This window comes from Eptatretus burgeri, chromosome 5 (assembly GCF_056783735.1).
Source record: "Eptatretus burgeri isolate ZD-2024b chromosome 5, Ebu_testis_v1, whole genome shotgun sequence".
Lineage (NCBI taxonomy): Eukaryota > Metazoa > Chordata > Myxini > Myxiniformes > Myxinidae > Eptatretus > Eptatretus burgeri.
In genome coordinates, this window is record NC_140965.1 from 44,943,406 (window position 1) to 44,961,873 (window position 18,468).

The 18,468-nt window shown below is 45.7% G+C and overlaps 1 protein-coding gene across 2 annotated transcripts in view; it reads left to right on the plus strand.

Annotated features, from left to right (window-relative positions):
- Positions 1 to 18,468, plus strand: part of LOC147026341 (angiomotin-like protein 1) — a 103,130-nt gene that overhangs the window by 47,780 nt on the left and 36,882 nt on the right. For both annotated transcript variants that reach the window (XM_085881661.1, XM_085881660.1), the window contains exons 10-11: positions 16,174 to 16,323; positions 16,494 to 16,684. In XM_085881661.1, the coding sequence (XP_085737787.1) occupies positions 16,174 to 16,323; positions 16,494 to 16,684 (341 nt within the window). The remainder of the gene's footprint in view (positions 1 to 16,173; positions 16,324 to 16,493; positions 16,685 to 18,468) is intronic.

An 18,468-nucleotide genomic window follows, 5' to 3' on the forward strand; every position in this document is an offset into this window, starting at 1 on the left:
ATGCACACCATGTTAAGGTGTATGGAGCAGCTTAATACATCCTTCCACGGCATGGCACTCTAATTACAAAATAAATAATAAGCAAGAAAAAGAGCAATCAGAGATTGCAGACCCTCACCAGGATTTCTTTTGAGTGGTGTATTTTTACAGGTTTTAGGGTAAATCCAATATGGCTGCCAAACCATGTGACCCATGATATCATTTGTGTGAACCTTTTGTTCCTCATGGACAGGTGGTCATACGTGTAAAGTTTCACCTGAATTTGTTCAGCCACTTCAGAGAAGAAGATTTTTGAAGGTTTAAAAAAAAATAAAATAAAATAATTCTTTAAAACGACATTGCTGCCAAATCACGTGACCGGACATAATTAATTATTTTTTCTGTGTACCATTTTATCCCGAGATGACCCTTAAAATTTTTCATACTGATCGGATCTAGTGTTCAACATATGCAATTATGATGTCAAATCGAGAGCACCTATAATATATAAAAATAAATCAAAATCACTCCCCATGAGGAGTAATTGCCGCGTGCCAAGTTTCAATTTTTTCCTTGGTGCGGTTTCAGAGATGGAGGTCCAAAGTTTTCCCGTTTTTCCAATATGGCTGCCACACCACGTGACCTCTGATGTCATTATCATTAAAACATTCTACATGAGTCGTCACACCATTGGTGAAAATTTTGTCTTGATCCTGCAGAGAAAAACACGAAAGTTCTGTGTGGACAAACAAACAAACAAATGGACCCAAATGCGATACCCTCACCAATAACAATGATAACATTGTAACAAAGCATATTGTTACGTTTGAGGGGGGGTATGCATTCAAAGGGTAATTAGGATGTTTAATTAGGTATGCCATGCTGTTCGAGTTTACCAGGATCTCGATGTAATAAGTAGTAATTCAGTGGTGATAAGTTGTCTAGTAAATGTTCATTTCTTCAAGGAGGAAATGATAAATGTCACGTAATTAGATAGGGACACGGGATAGGGTAAGTGTGTCTGCGTAAACCCCTTTTTGGTATTCTCTGGAGACTGGCCGTGACGTCACAGTAGAGTGCAGCGGATGGCTCCGCCCCGTGATCACGATTGGCAGAAGGCGACGGCAGTGGGCCAATAAACGGCTCGATTGGAGGTGACGAGGGCAGAAGGATAAAAAGGTTCTGTTCGGGGTCGAAAAAGAAGAAGAAGAAGATTACAACCAGAACACTCGTGTTTTTTTGGTGTGGAACCTGTGCTGGCAGAGAGCGTCCTGGTTGCTATGCTCTCGATCGTGCTCTTGATCGTGCCTGGGAGCCTTGCCGAGCCTGGTGCCTCGCTTTGGTTGGCTCTAGGGTTCTGCTGACTCGGATACGGGGTCGGGCGGCGGGTGGACCTGCCTCCCTCTCCTGCTCGCGGCTTGGCGCGGGAGCTGGTTCCCTGGCGGCTGTGGGCGGACTTGGGCCAGGACCAGGAGGTCGACAAAACCGTGGTTTCTCCTGCCCCCCCCCTGGCGAGAGCAAGGCCGGCTCGTCCGGCGCCGATCCAGGGACAGTTGCGTCCACACCACGGTCCAGCCTGACCACCAGATAGCTACGTTGTGTGTGTGTGTGTGTGTGTGTGTGTGTGTGTGTGTGTGTGTGTGTGTGTGTGTGTGTGTGTGTGTGTGTGTGTGTGTGTGTGTGTGTGTGTGTGTGTGTGTCTGCTTGGCACCTAAGAGGGATTGAGAACTGTATATTCATTGGAATTGTCTGTGTTTTTCCCCACGCCCGATCCCACACCATCCCGTTGAATCGCCCCGGATCCCTCTTCTTGCCGAGTCTTGTTATTTCTGGTAAAAATTAAAAAAGGAATAAACATCATCAACTCAGTGAAAAGTGACTCGTGCCACCTTCCTCGTCCCGTTTGCGGTAGGGCGATTGAAACCGCCGTCTTTGGGTTATATAAAAATAAATCGCCTCCATCGTTTCGGCTCATTCTACGTTGGCGGGACTGTTCAAGTCCTGTGGACATCACATTGGTGTCAGGGTGTTGGATGTTCGAACCCCTCTAAATTATATACCAGGATTAAAATCTCGCCACAAATTGAAATATAAAATTATTACAGGAAAGCGCGCGAGCGCGGGAAAATTTTGGCGGATTTTTCAAATTTAAATTAATTGGCGGCAAACGGGACTTCTGCACCATGGCGGATGTGCAGATGTTTGAGGAGGAAGGCCACGTGTCTGGCAGCGAGTCGGGGGAAGAGGGGAGAGACGGGGGTAGGGTTGGAACCTCCCCCATTCCGAGCGTGGACCGTGCTTCATCGCCCGTAACGGGGCCGGCAGTGCCGGAAACCGGTGCGATGTTGATCCAGACAATGTTGGAACGTTTAATAGGGGACATGACGGTACAAATGGCAAATCAATTCGTGACACAGAGGGCAGAAATGACAGCACAATTGGAAAATCAATTCGTGACACAGAGGGCAGAAATGACGGCACAGAGGGCAGAAATGACGGCACAGAGGGCAGAAATGACGGCACAGAGGGCAGAAATGACAGATCAATTGAGGGTAATGGGGTACAGTTGGGTGCACGGATTGATTTAATGAGGGATGAATTGGGGGAAAAGATGGAGAAAATGAAAACTGAGATGCAGGAGTGTGTGGATGTTAAATTGGGAGAAATACAAAGTAAATTCGAGGATAGATTGGAGGAAACAAAGGTAGAAATTACATTGGAGGGGGAAAATATACGGAAAAAATTGGTAGATAAAATTGATGCAACGAACATTCGGGTTGATAAAGTGGATGAAAGCCTGGAACATCATCGTGCCTGTGTGGATGCTCGTATGCAGCTGCAAGTTGAAGAGTGGGGAGAGCTGAGGAAGCAAGGGATGAATTTGGCTGAGGAGGTAAAAGGATTGGAGGCTCGTTTGGACGAACAAGATAGAATTATGAGCCAAGATGAAGTCTTGGATAAAGGCCTGGTAGAGCCGTCTTTTGTAAGTAGAGTGTCCGGGTTGGTTGAGGAGCAGCTACAAACTCGCGACGGAGCCTTGGAGGAGGTTGTGCGGGCCCAGAAGATCCTGCGGGAAGAGGTGAATCGGTCCATTCAACGTTTGGAACAGGAGGCAAAATTGACCCATGAGACCCTCACCACAAAACATCTTTGGCCACAGCGGGCTCCGAAATTGGATACGCAGCCACAAGGGTGTTTGATCCCTGGGCAGGATTCGGACAAGGGAGAAACTGAGAAGCGGGCCACCGTAAAAGTGATCCCCCTGGTAAATTTTGACGGGTCAGGGAGCGTTGAAGCTTTTCTGACGCAATTTGAGTGCATTTCCCGACTAAACGGGTGGAATGAGCAGGAACGTACAGGGAATTTGGTGGCAACGTTGCGGGGACCAGCCGCAGATGTGTTAAACGTGATCGCGGAGGGGATGTTGACCAGCTCCCACATTTGCGAGGCGTTGAGCCGTCGGTTTGGGTTCGCGGCAAACTGTGATCTGGTGCGGGCTCAGCTCCAGCACCGCAGATTAAAGCCGGGTGAGACAGTGCAGGAGCTGGCACAGGACATTTACCAATCAGTCAGGATCGCGTATCGGGACCTTACAGTGGAGGCATGGGACAGACTGGCACTAGAGAAATTTTTAGCTGCTCTTCCTGACCCTGAGGTCCGAGCACTAGTGGAGCTACAGGATCCACCCACCGTGCACCGAGCGGCCGAGTGCGCGGCCAGGCTGGCTTCGTGGAGTCGGCCGGGTCGGGTGCCCGAGAGGCCATCGGTGACGATCCGACAAGCGGAGATCCAGGATCAGGGAGGGGGGCTGGGAGAAATTGGCATTACCCAAATGTTTCAGGAAATTTGCCAGAAACTGTCAAGTTTGATAAGGGGTAATTTGGTAGTTGGTGCGCCAAAGCGGCGGGGTCCAGCCCAGCCAATATAGCAATTCGATTATGGCCGAGGGGGTCTGGAACCGGAAGAGACATTACACCGATACCCACGGGGGCCTTTTATGGGGAGTTGTTTCCGGTGCGGGCGAAGAGGACACATGCAACGATATTGCCGGTACCCGGCGATGGAGGGACCCTCCAATAGACTTTTAGACTCGGAGAGGGTGAATCCTCCTGCTGAACCGCCAGCTCTATCCGAGATGCCCTTTCATAGGTCGGGTCCGGAGATCACTGTCGGGGGTCGGGGAGACTAGATTGCGCTGAGCATATACGGCCATGCTCGGCTGCTGAGATTGTGGCGAAGTGCCCTCCTTTGGTTTAAAAAAAAAAAAAAAAAAAAGAATTGTGGGAAAATTGGCATGGGTTTGTAAGTTCTGCTGGGTTTTAGAGTGACAATCGGGACAGTGGGTAATTGGAAACAAAGCGGGCACGAGTGGCTGTCCAATGGTTGGTGCGTGGATCGGGTGAGAAGTGCTGTGTGAGTTGTTTTAAGTTAAGAAGTGAAATGTATGGTGCACACATTGTTTTTTTTATTGGGCATGGTGTGGTAACAGGGAAGGTCATGGTCGGTGAAGTGTTAGAAATGCAGGTGTCACATGTAAGGCCGATGGGGTGGGGGAGTCATGTGGGTTTTGTGGGTGGCGATGATGTGCTTGTCCACAGGGATTGCTGAAGCTCACGGTGAGCGTGAATTGCGACCCCCTTCAAGGAGATTCACCACCTGGTGGCTAATGGTGACAGTGTCTGGAGGCAACTGGGAGAGGGTCTGGTTGGGCGACCAGGGCAGGTAGGACCTTGGCGACCCAGGAAGGCCAGAGGAGCCAGTTAGACCCCTTCCAGAGTGTTGTACGGGATTAGAGCTGATGGCTACCAGGGGGGAGGGAATCAAAGGGAGCGGGGCGGAGAAGCGTCCAGGTTGGACTAAAGCTTACCTGTGGGCATGGTTGCACCTGAGATGCCCCCATCATCTTGTGGTAACCCACCCCACGGCCACGACGGGATTCAGCCTGCATGATTAAAATGAGGACCATGACCTAGAAATGTGATGATGACCATGGTGTGAGTGTTGTGAAGATGTGTGAGTCCCACCCGATCCCGCACAACTTGACAGGTGCAGCAAGGGCATGATGTCCGCATAATTTTGGGGCAAGCAAACTTGAAAATGGCTCCCCAGGTAACGCTGGGTCTATTAGCATCCACTGGGGGAGGCGGTCAAGTGTAAATATCCTGTGAATAGTGTCGTTAAGGCTTAGAGTAGGAATGTAAAGTATAAGTGTTGTGTTTTTGTGGAACCTTTTGTTTCCCCTCCCCAGATCACTGGAAGAGTGCTGGGCAAGAGCGATGATCCGGAGGATGGAGTGCAACTTCGCTCAGTGCTCTCATGTGATAAAATTAAAAAAAATAAAAACATTAAAAAAAACGAATGATTGTTTAGGCGAGGATAAGGCCATAAGGGGGTAAGCATTAAGTACATTAAGCAGGATAGGTAAGTTAGCTGCGACTCGCTGCCCATTGCCCCTCCTACTTTATTTCGTTAGGTTAATTAGGTGTGAGTCAGTAAGTGTTAAGGCTGGTACGGTGGCGCCTGTGATATACCTTGCAGGAGCTGCGGTACCAGAGGAGGGGGCAGTGTTACGTTTGAGGGGGGGGGTATGCATTCAAAGGGTAATTAGGATGTTTAATTAGGTATGCCATGCTGTTCGAGTTTACCAGGATCTCGATGTAATAAGTAGTAATTCAGTGGTGATAAGTTGTCTAGTAAATGTTCATTTCTTCAAGGGGGAAATGATAAATGTCACGTAATTAGATAGGGACACGGGATAGGGTAAGTGTGTCTGCGTAAACCCCTTTTTGGTATTCTCTGGAGACTGGCCGTGACGTCACAGTACAGTGCAGCGGATGGCTCCGCCCCGTGATCACGATTGGCAGAAGGCGACGGCAGTGGGCCAATAAACGGCTCGATTGGAGGTGACGAGAGCAGAAGGATAAAAAGGTTCTGTTCGGGGTCGAAAAGGAAGAAGAAGAAGATTACAACCAGAACACTCATGTTTTTTTGGTGTGGAACCTGTGCTGGCAGAGAGCGTCCTGGTTGCTGTGCTCTCGATCGTGCTCTCGATCGTGCTCTTGATCGTGCCTGGGAGCCTTGCCGAGCCTCGTGCCTCGCTTTGGTTGGCTCTAGGGTTCTGCTGACTCGGATACGGGGTCGGGCGGCGGGTGGACCTGCCTCCCTCTCCTGCTCGCGGCTTGGCGCGGGAGCTGGTTCCCTGGCAGCTGTGGGCGGACTTGGGCCAGGACCAGGAGGTCGACAAAACCGCGGTTTCTCCTGCCCCCCGCCTGGCGAGAGCAAGGCCGGCTCGTCCGGCGCCGATCCAGGGACAGTTGCGTCCACACCACGGTCCAGCCTGACCACCAGAGATAGCTAAGTTTTGTGCGTGTGTGTGTGTGTGTGTGTGTGTGTGTGTGTGTGTGTGTGTTTGTGTGTGTGTGTGTGTGTGTGTGTGTGTGTGTGTGTGTGTGTGTGTGTGTGTGTGTGTGTGTGTGTGTGTGTGTGTGTGTGTGTGTGTCTGCTTGGCGCCTTAGAGGGATTGAGAACTGTATATTCATTGGAATTGTCTGTGTTTTTCCCCACGCCCGATCCCACACCATCCCGTCGAATCGCCCCGGATCCCTCTTCTTGCCGAGTCTTGTTATTTCTGGTAAAAATTAAAAAAGGAATAAACATCATCAACTCAGTGAAAAGTGACTCGTGCCACCTTCCTCGTCCCGTTTGGGGTAGGGCGATTGAAACCGCCGTCTTTGGGTTATATAAAAATAAATCGCCTCCATCGTTTCGGCTCGTTCTACGTTGGCGGGACTGTTCAAGTCCCGTGGACGTCACAATATATTAATTAATGCTCATAATATTAACAACAATATTAATCGGAGTATCATTTGGCAACAATAATGAGCGTATAATCCTCACCCGAGCCCAAGCACATCTGGGCTTCATGAAAGGCAAACCAATGCTCCAGCAGTACGGCAGGCAGGTATGCCGCAAGGCTGTGAAGACCAATAAAACTTTGGGCCGATGGACCAACAGGCTCACTGATTATATAAATAATTCCAAAGAAGTAAAAGTTGCTTCAAATCAATCCAAACCTCCAGGAAAATTGTATTTTTATTTTTTTTAATTAGATTAAAAAACAAAAAATATTAGCCCAGTTTACCTGGGCGGTGTAGAAGGCAACCGATTGCTCCTGAATCGTTCACAACTTTTTTTAATTTGCTCTTAGAAAGTAGAGAAAATGATAAATATGCCATGATATCTTTGCTGTCAAAAAAGAAATTATGATTTTAGAATTTCACAAGACTCTACAAATATAATAGCGTAAATGCTGTCTGTTGGATCCCGGAAGGAGAAGTCCAACACACATGCACACAGATTCATGAGTTAATGTCTGCTCATTTTCTTCACGACCTGAACAAACTCGATGCAGAAAAATGTACTTGGCTTTGTCTGTTTTGTAAAGAATGGCAGGAGCAGCTTTTGATATTTGCTGAATCAACGAACGGATTATTGATGGATGAAGTAAAATGAGGCATGGTAGGAATTGACTCCGGAGATTTGGAATCGTTACAGGCGGGTAATCAGCTCTGTATAATTTCGGGTTTGATTCCTGGTTCCAATTGAGGGCATTGACGTTGCAGGCAGGTAATCAGCTGTGTAGAATTTAGGGTTTGATTCCTGGTTCCGATGGAGGGAATCATTTATATCTGGGTAATCAATTATTTTACCCAAGCCTGGAGCACATCTGCTGTAAATTTGTTCTCCAAATACAGTAGAACGACATTGAAAGTGTGTTTTGGATTATTATCTTGTTGGAAAATTAATCCTCTTCTGAGTAAAATATTTCCACGAGGAACTGCGTAATGCTGCAATATCTGCTTGTACTTCTCTTTTGTTTGCATCCCATTGATTTTAACAAGTTTCTCTTCACCAAAAGCTGAGATACAACCCAGGATAGTCACAGAGCCTCTCCCGTGTTTAACAGCAGACTGCAAACTTTGCATGTCATAACATTGTCCAGGTTTTTAGCATACAGACTGCCCTTTCTTAAATCCAAAAAGTTCAAACTTCAATTCATCAGCTTATGACCCAATTCCATTGTTCAGTCACCTAGTCTTGGTGTTGCTGTGCAAATTCCAGTCTTTTCACCTTGCTCTGTGGTCTTAAAGAAAATCCTTGGCTATCGTCCAGAACAGTCAGGCTTTACACCAAAGAGGTCAATGATTGACCGTATCCTTGCTCTTCGGGTCCTCACTGAACGCAGACGAGAGTTTCGGCAGGGGCTGCTTGCAGCCTATGTTGATCTCTGTAAAGCGTTCGATTCAGTGAATCGGGATGCCCTCTGGAGGATTCTAGGTCTTCGTGGGGTGCCACCAAAACTGATAGATCTGATGTCTGATCTCTACTCTGGTACTGAGAGTGCTGTGAGATGTGGTGGTACCATCTCTGACTTATTTCCAGTTGTTACTGGAGTTTGTCAGGGGTGTGTACTGGCCCCCACACTTTTCAGCACTTGTATGGACTGGATTCTCAGGAGAATGTTGGAGAGCTCAGGCTGCGGTGCATCGTTTGGGAATCTCAATATCTCTGACTTATCTCCAGTTGTTGCTGGAGTTTGTCAGGGGTGTGTACTGGCCCCCACACTTTTCAGCACTTGCATGGACTGGATTCTAGGGAGGATGTTGGAGAGATCAAGCTGCGGTGCATCGTTTGGGAATGTCAAGATCTCTGACCTTGATTTCGCAGATGATGCAGTCATCTTTTCGGAGACTTTAGATATCCTTTCGGGGGCCCTCGAGGTGCTGAATGGGGAGTCAGAGCCGCTGGGATTACGGGTTTCCTGGGTCAAAACTAAGATCCAGGCTTTCAATGACATCTTGGATGCTGCTGTCCTGTCTGTGCCTGTTTGTAGTGAGCATGTTGAGGTCATGGAGAGATTCACTTACCTTGGCAGTGATATTCATGTCTCTGCTGGCTGTGAGTCAGAGGCAGCAATGCCAACCCTCCCGATTTCATCGGGAGGCTTCCGAAAATTCACCCAAACTCCCGCCCTTACGATCACTATCCTTATCCTCCCGAAATTTTGATATTTTTGCACTGTTCACTAATCAGAATGTACTAGTATGAGAATTGAATAAAAAGCATCGTCTGCTACGTATAGCATGTGGTAACTCCATAACGTTCGCTGCTTCCAAATTGTACGTAAAAAATTGCAAATTCAAATGAGGAGCAGCGAAACATTGGGTCTGGATCTCGCTTATGCGATCATGCACTGAGATTTAGTGCATGCGGTATGTGTGCAATACAGTGCATGCGGTATGTATGCACAGTGTATATGCATGCGGTATGTGTGCAATACAGTGCATGCGGTATGTATGCACAGTGTATATGCATGCGGTTTGTGTGCAATACAGTGCATGCGGTATGTATGCACAGTGTATATGCATGCGGTATGTGTGCAATACAGTGCATGCGGTATGTATGCACAGTGTATATGCATGCGGTATGTGTGCAATACAGTGCATGCGGTATGTATGCACAGTGTATATGCATGCGATACGCTCACTGTATGCAGCTGGGCCCCGTACCAGCCCGGCGGTCGCGACCACCGTGCGGTGTTTAATTTAACAGCCGCTAGAGTTCTACGAGTCGCGCTGCAGCTGTGGAACATCGACTTCGAAGTTACCGATGCTTCAAGCCCTCGATGTTGATTACGAAATGGCAGAAAAAGAAACTACGAAGACCAAGAAATGGTCTCAGAAGTACAAGACCGAATACATTCTCCAATACCCGTGTATTTGAAAGACTGAAGAGGAATTCATCATGCGTATTGTACAGTATGCAGCGTTGATATTTCAGTTGAGCACGGAGGTCGCGATGATATTCGGAAGCACGTTGAAGCAAACGGCACACAGACATTGCAAAGGAGAGATCTTCGAGCACGAGTACCGGTACACTTCTGTATTATTTCACTAAACAAGGGACAAGCGCGGGTGAGGATGTTACCCGCGCGGAACTTCTCTTTCGTGGATTTATTGTGGGACATAACTTGCCCATATCAGTCTCAGATCATGCTGGACCTCTATTTCAAAAGATGTTTCCAGATTCAAAAGTTGCTTCAAAGTATGGATGTGCAAGAACAAAAACTTGCAAGATGTGCAAGATGTGCAAGAACAAAAAAAATAAAAAAAAATAAAAAAAAAAAAAACAAGAACAAAAAGCAAGAAAAAAAAAGAAAAGAAAAAAAAAAAAAAGAACAAGAACAAAGAAGAAAAAAAGAACACTGGTCAACAATTTTTTACTTTCTGAATGTTGTCTAGATTTCTACAAGTGAATTAGGGTATTCGGGCACTGCTGAATCAGGAAATGGCATCCGTTTCTCTCCATCAGGTCAGGTTTTTGTGCTAAGTTGATTTGAAAAAAATCAGATCTTGTGACAAAATCAATTACATTTTTGTGGCATTATCAGCTGATTTTTGTCAACACATATCATCCTAAACATGTTTTTAAGAAAAAAAAATGTTTTGCCAACAACATCTATTGATTACATGATAGAAACATCGATTACTGTCATCTGAATGGTGGGCATTGATAAAGGTAAGTACAAGTAAATTGCATGTTGCGTCACCACTGTTCAAACTTCAGGGCTTGAACTTCCGTTTCTTGAACTCCTGGAATGTTCAGCGGCAGGAGGTCTCTCTTCAGATTCCAACAGTAGTCAGCCATCATGACTGCGTCCCAGCGACCCTGATACCTGGTCTCCATCTCCTTCATGTCCTGATGGAATCTCTCCCCCTGCTCGTCACTCATTGAACCCAGGTTCTCAGGAAACCGGTTCATATGTGAAAATAGGTAGTGCATCTTGATGCTCATGTTGCAGCCCAGGTTTCTGAAAGCAGTCAGCATGTTGTTGACAAGTTCTGCGTAGTTTCTGGCCTTATTGTTGCCAAGAAAGTTCTTCACTACCAAAACAAATGTCTTCCACGCTTCCAGTTCCACTTCGTTCATTGAGTTTTTGAACTCTGGATCTCTGATGAGCTGACGGATCTGAGAACCATCAAAGATGCCAACTTTCCAACTTCTCCATGGTCAATCCTGGAAAAGCCTGGCACAAGTAAGTGAAGCAGTCACCATCTTTGTCCAGAGCCTTGGTGAACTGCTTGATAAAGCCGAGCTTGATGTGCAGCGGTGGGAAGAGTATTCTGTCTCTGTCCACCAGAGGGTCGTTGATGACGTTCCTTTCTTTGCATGGCACCAATTCCTCCCGCACAGGCCAGTCCTTCTTCGTGTAATGCTGAGCACGGTCCCTACTATCCCACATGCACAGAAAACATGGGTACTTGGTGAAGCCAGACTGTTGTCCCAACAAAAAGTTCACCATCTTCAGGTCAACACAAATAAACCACTTATGCTGATCATAACCAATTTTCTCCAGCACGTACTTCACCGCTTCATACTTCTCCTTCAGTGTGGTCGAGTGAGCGATGGGTACAGAGGCAAACTGGTTGCCGTTGTGTAGCAGAACACATTTCAGTGATCGCTTGCTGCTGTCAATGAACAGTCTCCAATCTTTGGGTTCGTACTGTGGCACTCCAAGCTTGAGCAGAGCGCATGTCATAAATTGGGCGCATGTAGGTATTGTACATTCTTCAGAGTTCGTTATTTCAAGAAATACAACTTTTTGTATCACATTATTACAAAATCTGCCCCATTAACTTTAGTTTTGATCCACGAACTTTATGCTTTGCCTCACCAATTTTTGGAAGATTTTGAGGTTTTATGACTTCAAACTGATCCCTTTTCGACATAATCACCTAGAACTATCGTACCTGAATACTTCTTGTCATTAAAATAATTATTTCCAATTAAAACAATTATTTGACATGACATTTTACCCCCACCAACTTCTTCTAAAATGCTCCACACATGCGTACATGTGAACAAAAATGTAAAAAACGACATGTGGCCATATCTCAAAAACTTGACCTGATTGAACAAAACTAATGTGAGTTTTGGATTCAGCGCATCAGATTCGTCCTAAATCAGCTTAAAAAATGCAGACAACAAATTTGTTGTTGACCAGTGTAATTGGTGAGTTGTCAAATGTTACTGCTTCATCTATTGCCGATATTGCTAGACGAGCTCCATTTAGCCTAGCTACAGACGGTAGCAATGACAGTGGTGAGGCCCAGCTATATCCTGTCCTGATTTCGTACTATGACAACAGTGCTGGGATTGTGAAGCAAGGTTTGCTAAGTTTGCCTGCGTGCAAACAAGATTCCACTGGAAAACATTTTCAAACTGCTTGATCATGAGTTCAGTGACAGGAAAATTCCGTGGGAAATTGTGTTTCCTTTTGTGCTGATAATGCCTCTGTCATGGTGGGCAAGCACAAAGGAGTCGCTGCTTATATCCACAAACAAAATCCAGAGTGCTACATCATGGGATGCCCTTGCCATATGATGCACAATACGGCCAAGAGGCGGCTCAGGCCTTCCCCATTGAATTAGATGACTTTTTCATCGATATTTACTACTACTTGGACAAAAGTAGTAAACGCGTCAAAGGAGTGAAAGCACTGCAAGAACTCTGTGATGCCCCGACACACAAGATTCTGAAGCATGTCGCAACAAGGTGGCTGTCCCTTGGTCAGTGCCTAGACAGGCTGATTGAACAGTGGGAGCCACTTCGCCTCTTCTTCAAAGAAGAAGTACGAAGAAAAATGCAACCAACTGTAGCCAAGACTCTAACAACGAGCAAGAAGGACGGCACTGTATCTACTGCCAGTACTGGCACTGCAGGATCAAGCACTAGTGGAGCAGCATTCACCACTACCACTGCAGTATCTGCTGCGAAGAAGACAGCAGGGACAGCACCAAAACCAATGCTGAGAGCAGGTAGCATCACCGGCCCTTCATCACGTTCATCTACAAAGCAGATCCCTTCAGAGTCGAGAAAGACTGTGATAGTCCCATCTGCAGGCAAAGAAGGACCCAAGTTAAGTTCTGCTTTTGCCAAATCACTTGATAGAAGCTCAGCAAAACCTTCGAATCAGAGGTCTTCTTCCTTGGCTGCACCTACCTCAAGCTCTCTCCTCAAACGTAAAATTGGATCTGGTACTACGAGTCTGACCTCTTCTGCTGGCAGTAAACGCAAGTGTGATCGCCCTGCGGCTAAGTGTACTCGAGTTCTACAACTAAAGCGCATCTTCCTCAAACACTGTGCAGGAATCTAGAGAAAAACGTGTCAACAGGATGTTCTTGTCTCCACAAACAAAACTCTATCGTTTTCTTCCTTCGATATGCTAACAAGCTTTTTGAGAAGGGGAATCTTCTGCTCCAAAGAGACGAACCCTGTATTCATCTCCTGCACGGAGGAATTGAATGGTCTTCTGAAAGATATCTTCGTACGGTTTTGAAACCATCGGTGTCATCGGTTGCTCTGGTAAATGTACCCTTCTCTGACAGAAATCATCAGAAGAATGATGAGGACCTCATGATTGGGAACGATGCCAAACTGTATATAAGGGAACAAAGGAGTCTCAAGAAATCCACCTTCACTCTGAGTGAGTCAGACATCCAAAGTTTCTTCAGTGCAGTTCGCTCATATTATGTGAAAGCCTGCAATTATATCTTCAAAACCTGGCAGCTAGATGATGAATTAGCCAAGCATGCTCAGGTGCTGGATGTTAAGCTACACCAAGAAGTGGGGTTTGACTGTGTGGAGAAATTCCCCTGTCTGTTCAGTGGCGGTGATAGTGACATAGACAGTCTTGAGAGTGAATTCGCTCACTACCAGGCAGACGCCTCCATAGCTACAATTGCTACTGAGACAGTGAGAGTGGATGAGCAGTGGCATCGGATTTCACAGCTCACAGATCCCTGCACTGGTGCCAGAAAGTATCCTAATTTGAGCAAAGTGATGAAGGGAATCTTGGTCATTCCTCATTCGAACGCATCATGTGACGGGCACTCAGTCTTGTACGGAAGAATCATACTGAATTTCGTCCCAATTTGAGTGTCAAAACCCTGGAAGCTCTCTTAATTGAAAAACTAGCTCATAACACCCCTTGCTACCAGAGAGAATACAGCAAAGACATAATCAGAAGGGCTAAAGAGCCACACAGCTGTCACTCAGCAAAGCTGCCATGGAAAAAGCAAGCAGCAGTAGTACCAGCCAGTAAGGTAAGAAAAATATTGCTTCTTTTGTGCTTTTTGTTAATCTTTGATTGTCCTCTAACTTACTAATATTAACATACATGTAACATTAAAAAGTGCACAATTTTTCCCCTTTTTTGTTCAAAAGTAGAATTCTTAACATGTTAAATGCTCCAAAATAGGGCTCAGAGGGCACGAGAGAGCGTCTGGAACCCCAGAGCTTCCAGGGCCCTAAGGCGGGCCCTGGACCCCGCCGCAAGGGTCGAGCACTCCGCGCTCGAGATGTGCGCTTTGCGCACATTATTTGGTGTCGGTTGAAAATCCTCCCTAATTCTGATTTCCAAAAGTTGGCATCTCTGCAGAGGTCAATAGACGTCTGGGGTGGACCTGGGGAGTCATGGATTCACTGGATAATGGGGTGTGGCGCTGCCGGTACCTGTGCGGGAGGACGAAAGTCCGAGTCTTCAGGTCCTTGGTGCTTCCAGTCTTGCTCTATGGATGTGAGACTTGGACTCTGACCAAGGATCTGTGATGGAGACTTAATTCCTTTGGTACCAGGTCTCTTCGGAGAATCCTTGGCTATCGCTGGTCAGACTTTGTGTCTAACGAGCGATTGCTGAGAGAGACTCAAATGAGATTTGTTACCTGCATGGTCCGTGAGCGTCAGCTGCGGCTGTATGGACATGTGGCTCGTTTTCCTGACGCTGATACTGCTCACCAGATTCTCTCAGCGAGGGAGTCTCGTGAGTGGAGGAGGCCAATGGGCCGACCACGTGCCTCGTGGTTGCAGCAGGTTGATCGGCATCTCAAGGAGATGGGGATGGACTGGGGGATGGCCAGACGGAGGCCCCTGGAGTACCGGCAGAAAGTGGACGCAGCGACGCGCTGCTCTGGTGCATGCTCCCATACCTGACCTGACCTGACTTGTGGTCTCAGCAGTGGTTTCTCTGCTGAAACTCTGCCATGGAGACCTGCTGTAATCAGCCTTCTGTGCACAGTGCAGGATGAGATTTTAATGTTCAGGCCTGCTCTGATTTCGTTTGTCAGTTGCTGACTTGATTTTCATCTGCTGACTTAATGGCCATACAAAAACAGAAATGAACACAATAAAATGAAAGGAAGATTTGTTTTCCGATGAAAGATTATGTTGATGGACTCACTGGCTGGACTGTTCATGATTACTTCATCCTTACTCCTCAAATTTGTTCTTCATTTCTATTTCCTACTTGCTTCCACTGATTTACTCTTTGTCTATCCCTTTAATTATGCTTCTTTCAGCCAATAACTACAACTGGCGTTAGCTTAGTGGTTAGGGTGGCTGGCTTGGGATCCTAGGGTCCTGAGTTTGAGCCTCGTTGGTTGCTGAATTAACACTATGTAGAGTTGACTGAGCCTGTCATCCTTCTGAGGTCAGCAAAATGAGTACCAGTGTACTGGTAATAGGGGCACTGCATCAGCAGCAGAGCTGCATCCCTGACCATTGATGCAACCAGCAGCCTCAAGGCTGCACGTGTGTGCCTGCTTGTGTGCCAGTAACTATTTCTGTCCTCCATACCAGCTGTGTTTTCATTTTTTTAATTTATTGATCAATCATTGATCTTAGGGTTGATTATTGATCAATCAATCAGAGTTGATTATTTAATCCTTTCCTCACTCGAAAATGATTTGTTGTTCTTGTTGAAACTCTTTCATTTGAGGTCTCCTCCAATAACTTCATAATAGTTTTAAGCTTCTCATTTTTTATTTTACAACAATAATGTGTCTGATCCATCAACAACCTTCTGTCCTTGGTTTGGCCTATTTCTAGTTCCCAACTTTACCAATGGCTCTTTAAACCAGGAACCCAGGTTCACATCCCATCTATACAATATGTATTTGTCCATTCTCTATAACGTCCTTTAAAATAATGCTAAAAGCAACTGATGTCTACTAATGTCTTTGGCCTGCACCAGATTTATGGACAAGGTCCTCTATAAGCCTTACGTGGGAGTTGAAAGGTTTTCTGTCCTTGAAATATGATTTTTAAGAACATTCATCTTCACAATTGTTTCTGCAGCTAAAGAAAAAACAGTTTTATGTGGAGAAGGTTGAAAAATTGCAACAGGCATTGAGTCATCTTCAGGCAGCCTGTGAAAAACGTGAACAGCTGGAGCGCCGCCTACGCACCCGACTCGAGAGAGAGCTCGAAACTCTCCGATCACAACAGGTGTGCTTCATCGCCATCATTATCAGACTTGCACTTTTATCCAGGAGCAAAATGATTTGTGTGTGTGTGTTTAATTCACCACTGTTTTGACAATCTTTATACTATTCCAGCCTCTTTTATAATTGTTTTTAATGCTATTTTTGTTGTTGGTCCTCTCTGTCTTTTCATAGCGTAAAGGCTCATCTTCACCATCTGGCATCAATGAGCAAAGTGCTTCAGGCCTCATGGAACTACTTCGAGAGAAGGAAGAGCGTATATTAGCCCTTGAGGCTGATATGACGCGCTGGGAGCAAAAATACCTAGAGGAAAATGCCATGCGATACTTTGCCATGGATGCTGCTGCTACTGCCGCCACACAGAGGTTACTGCTACATTTTGTATTTTGCAGGTTTTTTTAACACACTTGTTAGGAATCTAAATTTTCATTGACATCTAAGAGGAAATAAAAGTGGTTTCCATAATCTGATCAACTACCTTGTAGATACCAAACTCATTACCTTGTATTGAGGTAAAATGTGCTATTTGAAGCTTTCTTTTTTTGTCTGTGTTTACAAAACATGTTTGTTATGGCTTTGTACAATTTGGAACCATTTATATATTTTATATACATAATATAAGCAAATTCTACCAGTTGGAAAATCTAGCTCGCTTCATATCCCCTCTGAAGCTGAGGATACTAATTGGTACTCAGCCCTGCCTGTGAAGCACCTGGATGACAGTTTATGGTTGGCTGAGGAAGTGAACCCAAAATAAACAGTTTAAAGTGGAATACATTACCTGTGAGTCATGAAAGCCCACAAATACAAAGCATTGTCGAAGAGCAAATGTTAGGTGTGAAAATGAAAATGCAAAATTGGCAAAAATACACTGCAGGTGAGCAGCACACGGGAGTGCAAAAATGGTGTTAATTGGAGATGGATTGACGCTGGTTCATAATGTTGAAAGGTATTCCAGTGGAGAGTGACTGAAGGTGAAATGCTGGACATCTGAATCATTGTTCACACAAAAAAAGTGTTTGCTTCATATGCATGCATCAGTGAGTTCACATAATGACTGTTACTTGAAAAATCCAAATTGGCCTTGAAAACAACAACAGACTACCGCAAAACATGCATTGGAGAAGATTTATATTGGAGTCAACACTTTCTGAACTAGATAAAACGTTGTTATATTCTGCTTGATGGGGTGGTGAATTCAACTCACAATCACATTGTAAACATTGGCTGTGATAGAAGAAAGAACTTTCATCAAGTGCGGTATATGAATCGGATGAAACTATGAGTACAGCTTTTCTTACTGGTTAGACAAAGACACGACTGTGAAGCGTCAGTTAACCCTAATGTGCAGCATGCTGTTAAAACACTGTAGGGTAAATGTAACTATCGTTAAAAGTGGGGTTCGTGATATCCAGGGTTCCTTATATGGAGATCTGATAATATATGTTTATACATGACATGCACTCTAACACTGAACACTGTACACCACCCATAAACGATAAATGTTTACTTCTTCCGACCACTGTACACTGTCCATATATGACAAAAACCCACAGCCACTTCTCGGATCAAAGTGCCATAAAACCTAGAAGTATGCGTTCCGCAGGGGAGCGATCATACTCTGCAAGATCACGTAACTTGCCATAATCATTGGTCACGTGACCCTCGTGAGCGGGAGCGAAGCTTTACCGACCGACTTTCCTTTACGGATATTTTCCATTCTGGACATTACTGACAGTTTGGTGATATACAACGAGCATAGCTCCGTGGGTTTTGATCCGATCTTGATAAAATTAGGGGGCGAGGTTTGTATCATCATCTAATTGTGTTTTCTGGAGAATGGGCATGCTGCGCCCATTATGGGTGGAGCCACGCCCAAAAAACATGTTTTTAGGGGGGAGCCGATTTCAAGTTACATCTCCGAAGGGGTTTGTCGAATCTGGCAGGGGTTTAGGTATTTGGTTAGCCCAATGGCACCTGCAAAGCCCCACGGAGCTCGATTTTTCATTTTCGTCCCAAGGTCAAGGTCACAAGGTCACGAACTTAGAAAATGTCAAAAAAATCAATAAATTGGGCATCGAGCACCGAGGGTTTTCAACTGTTTCAAATGAAAGTTGCTATGCAATTAGTGCTCTTCGAGTGCTACAAC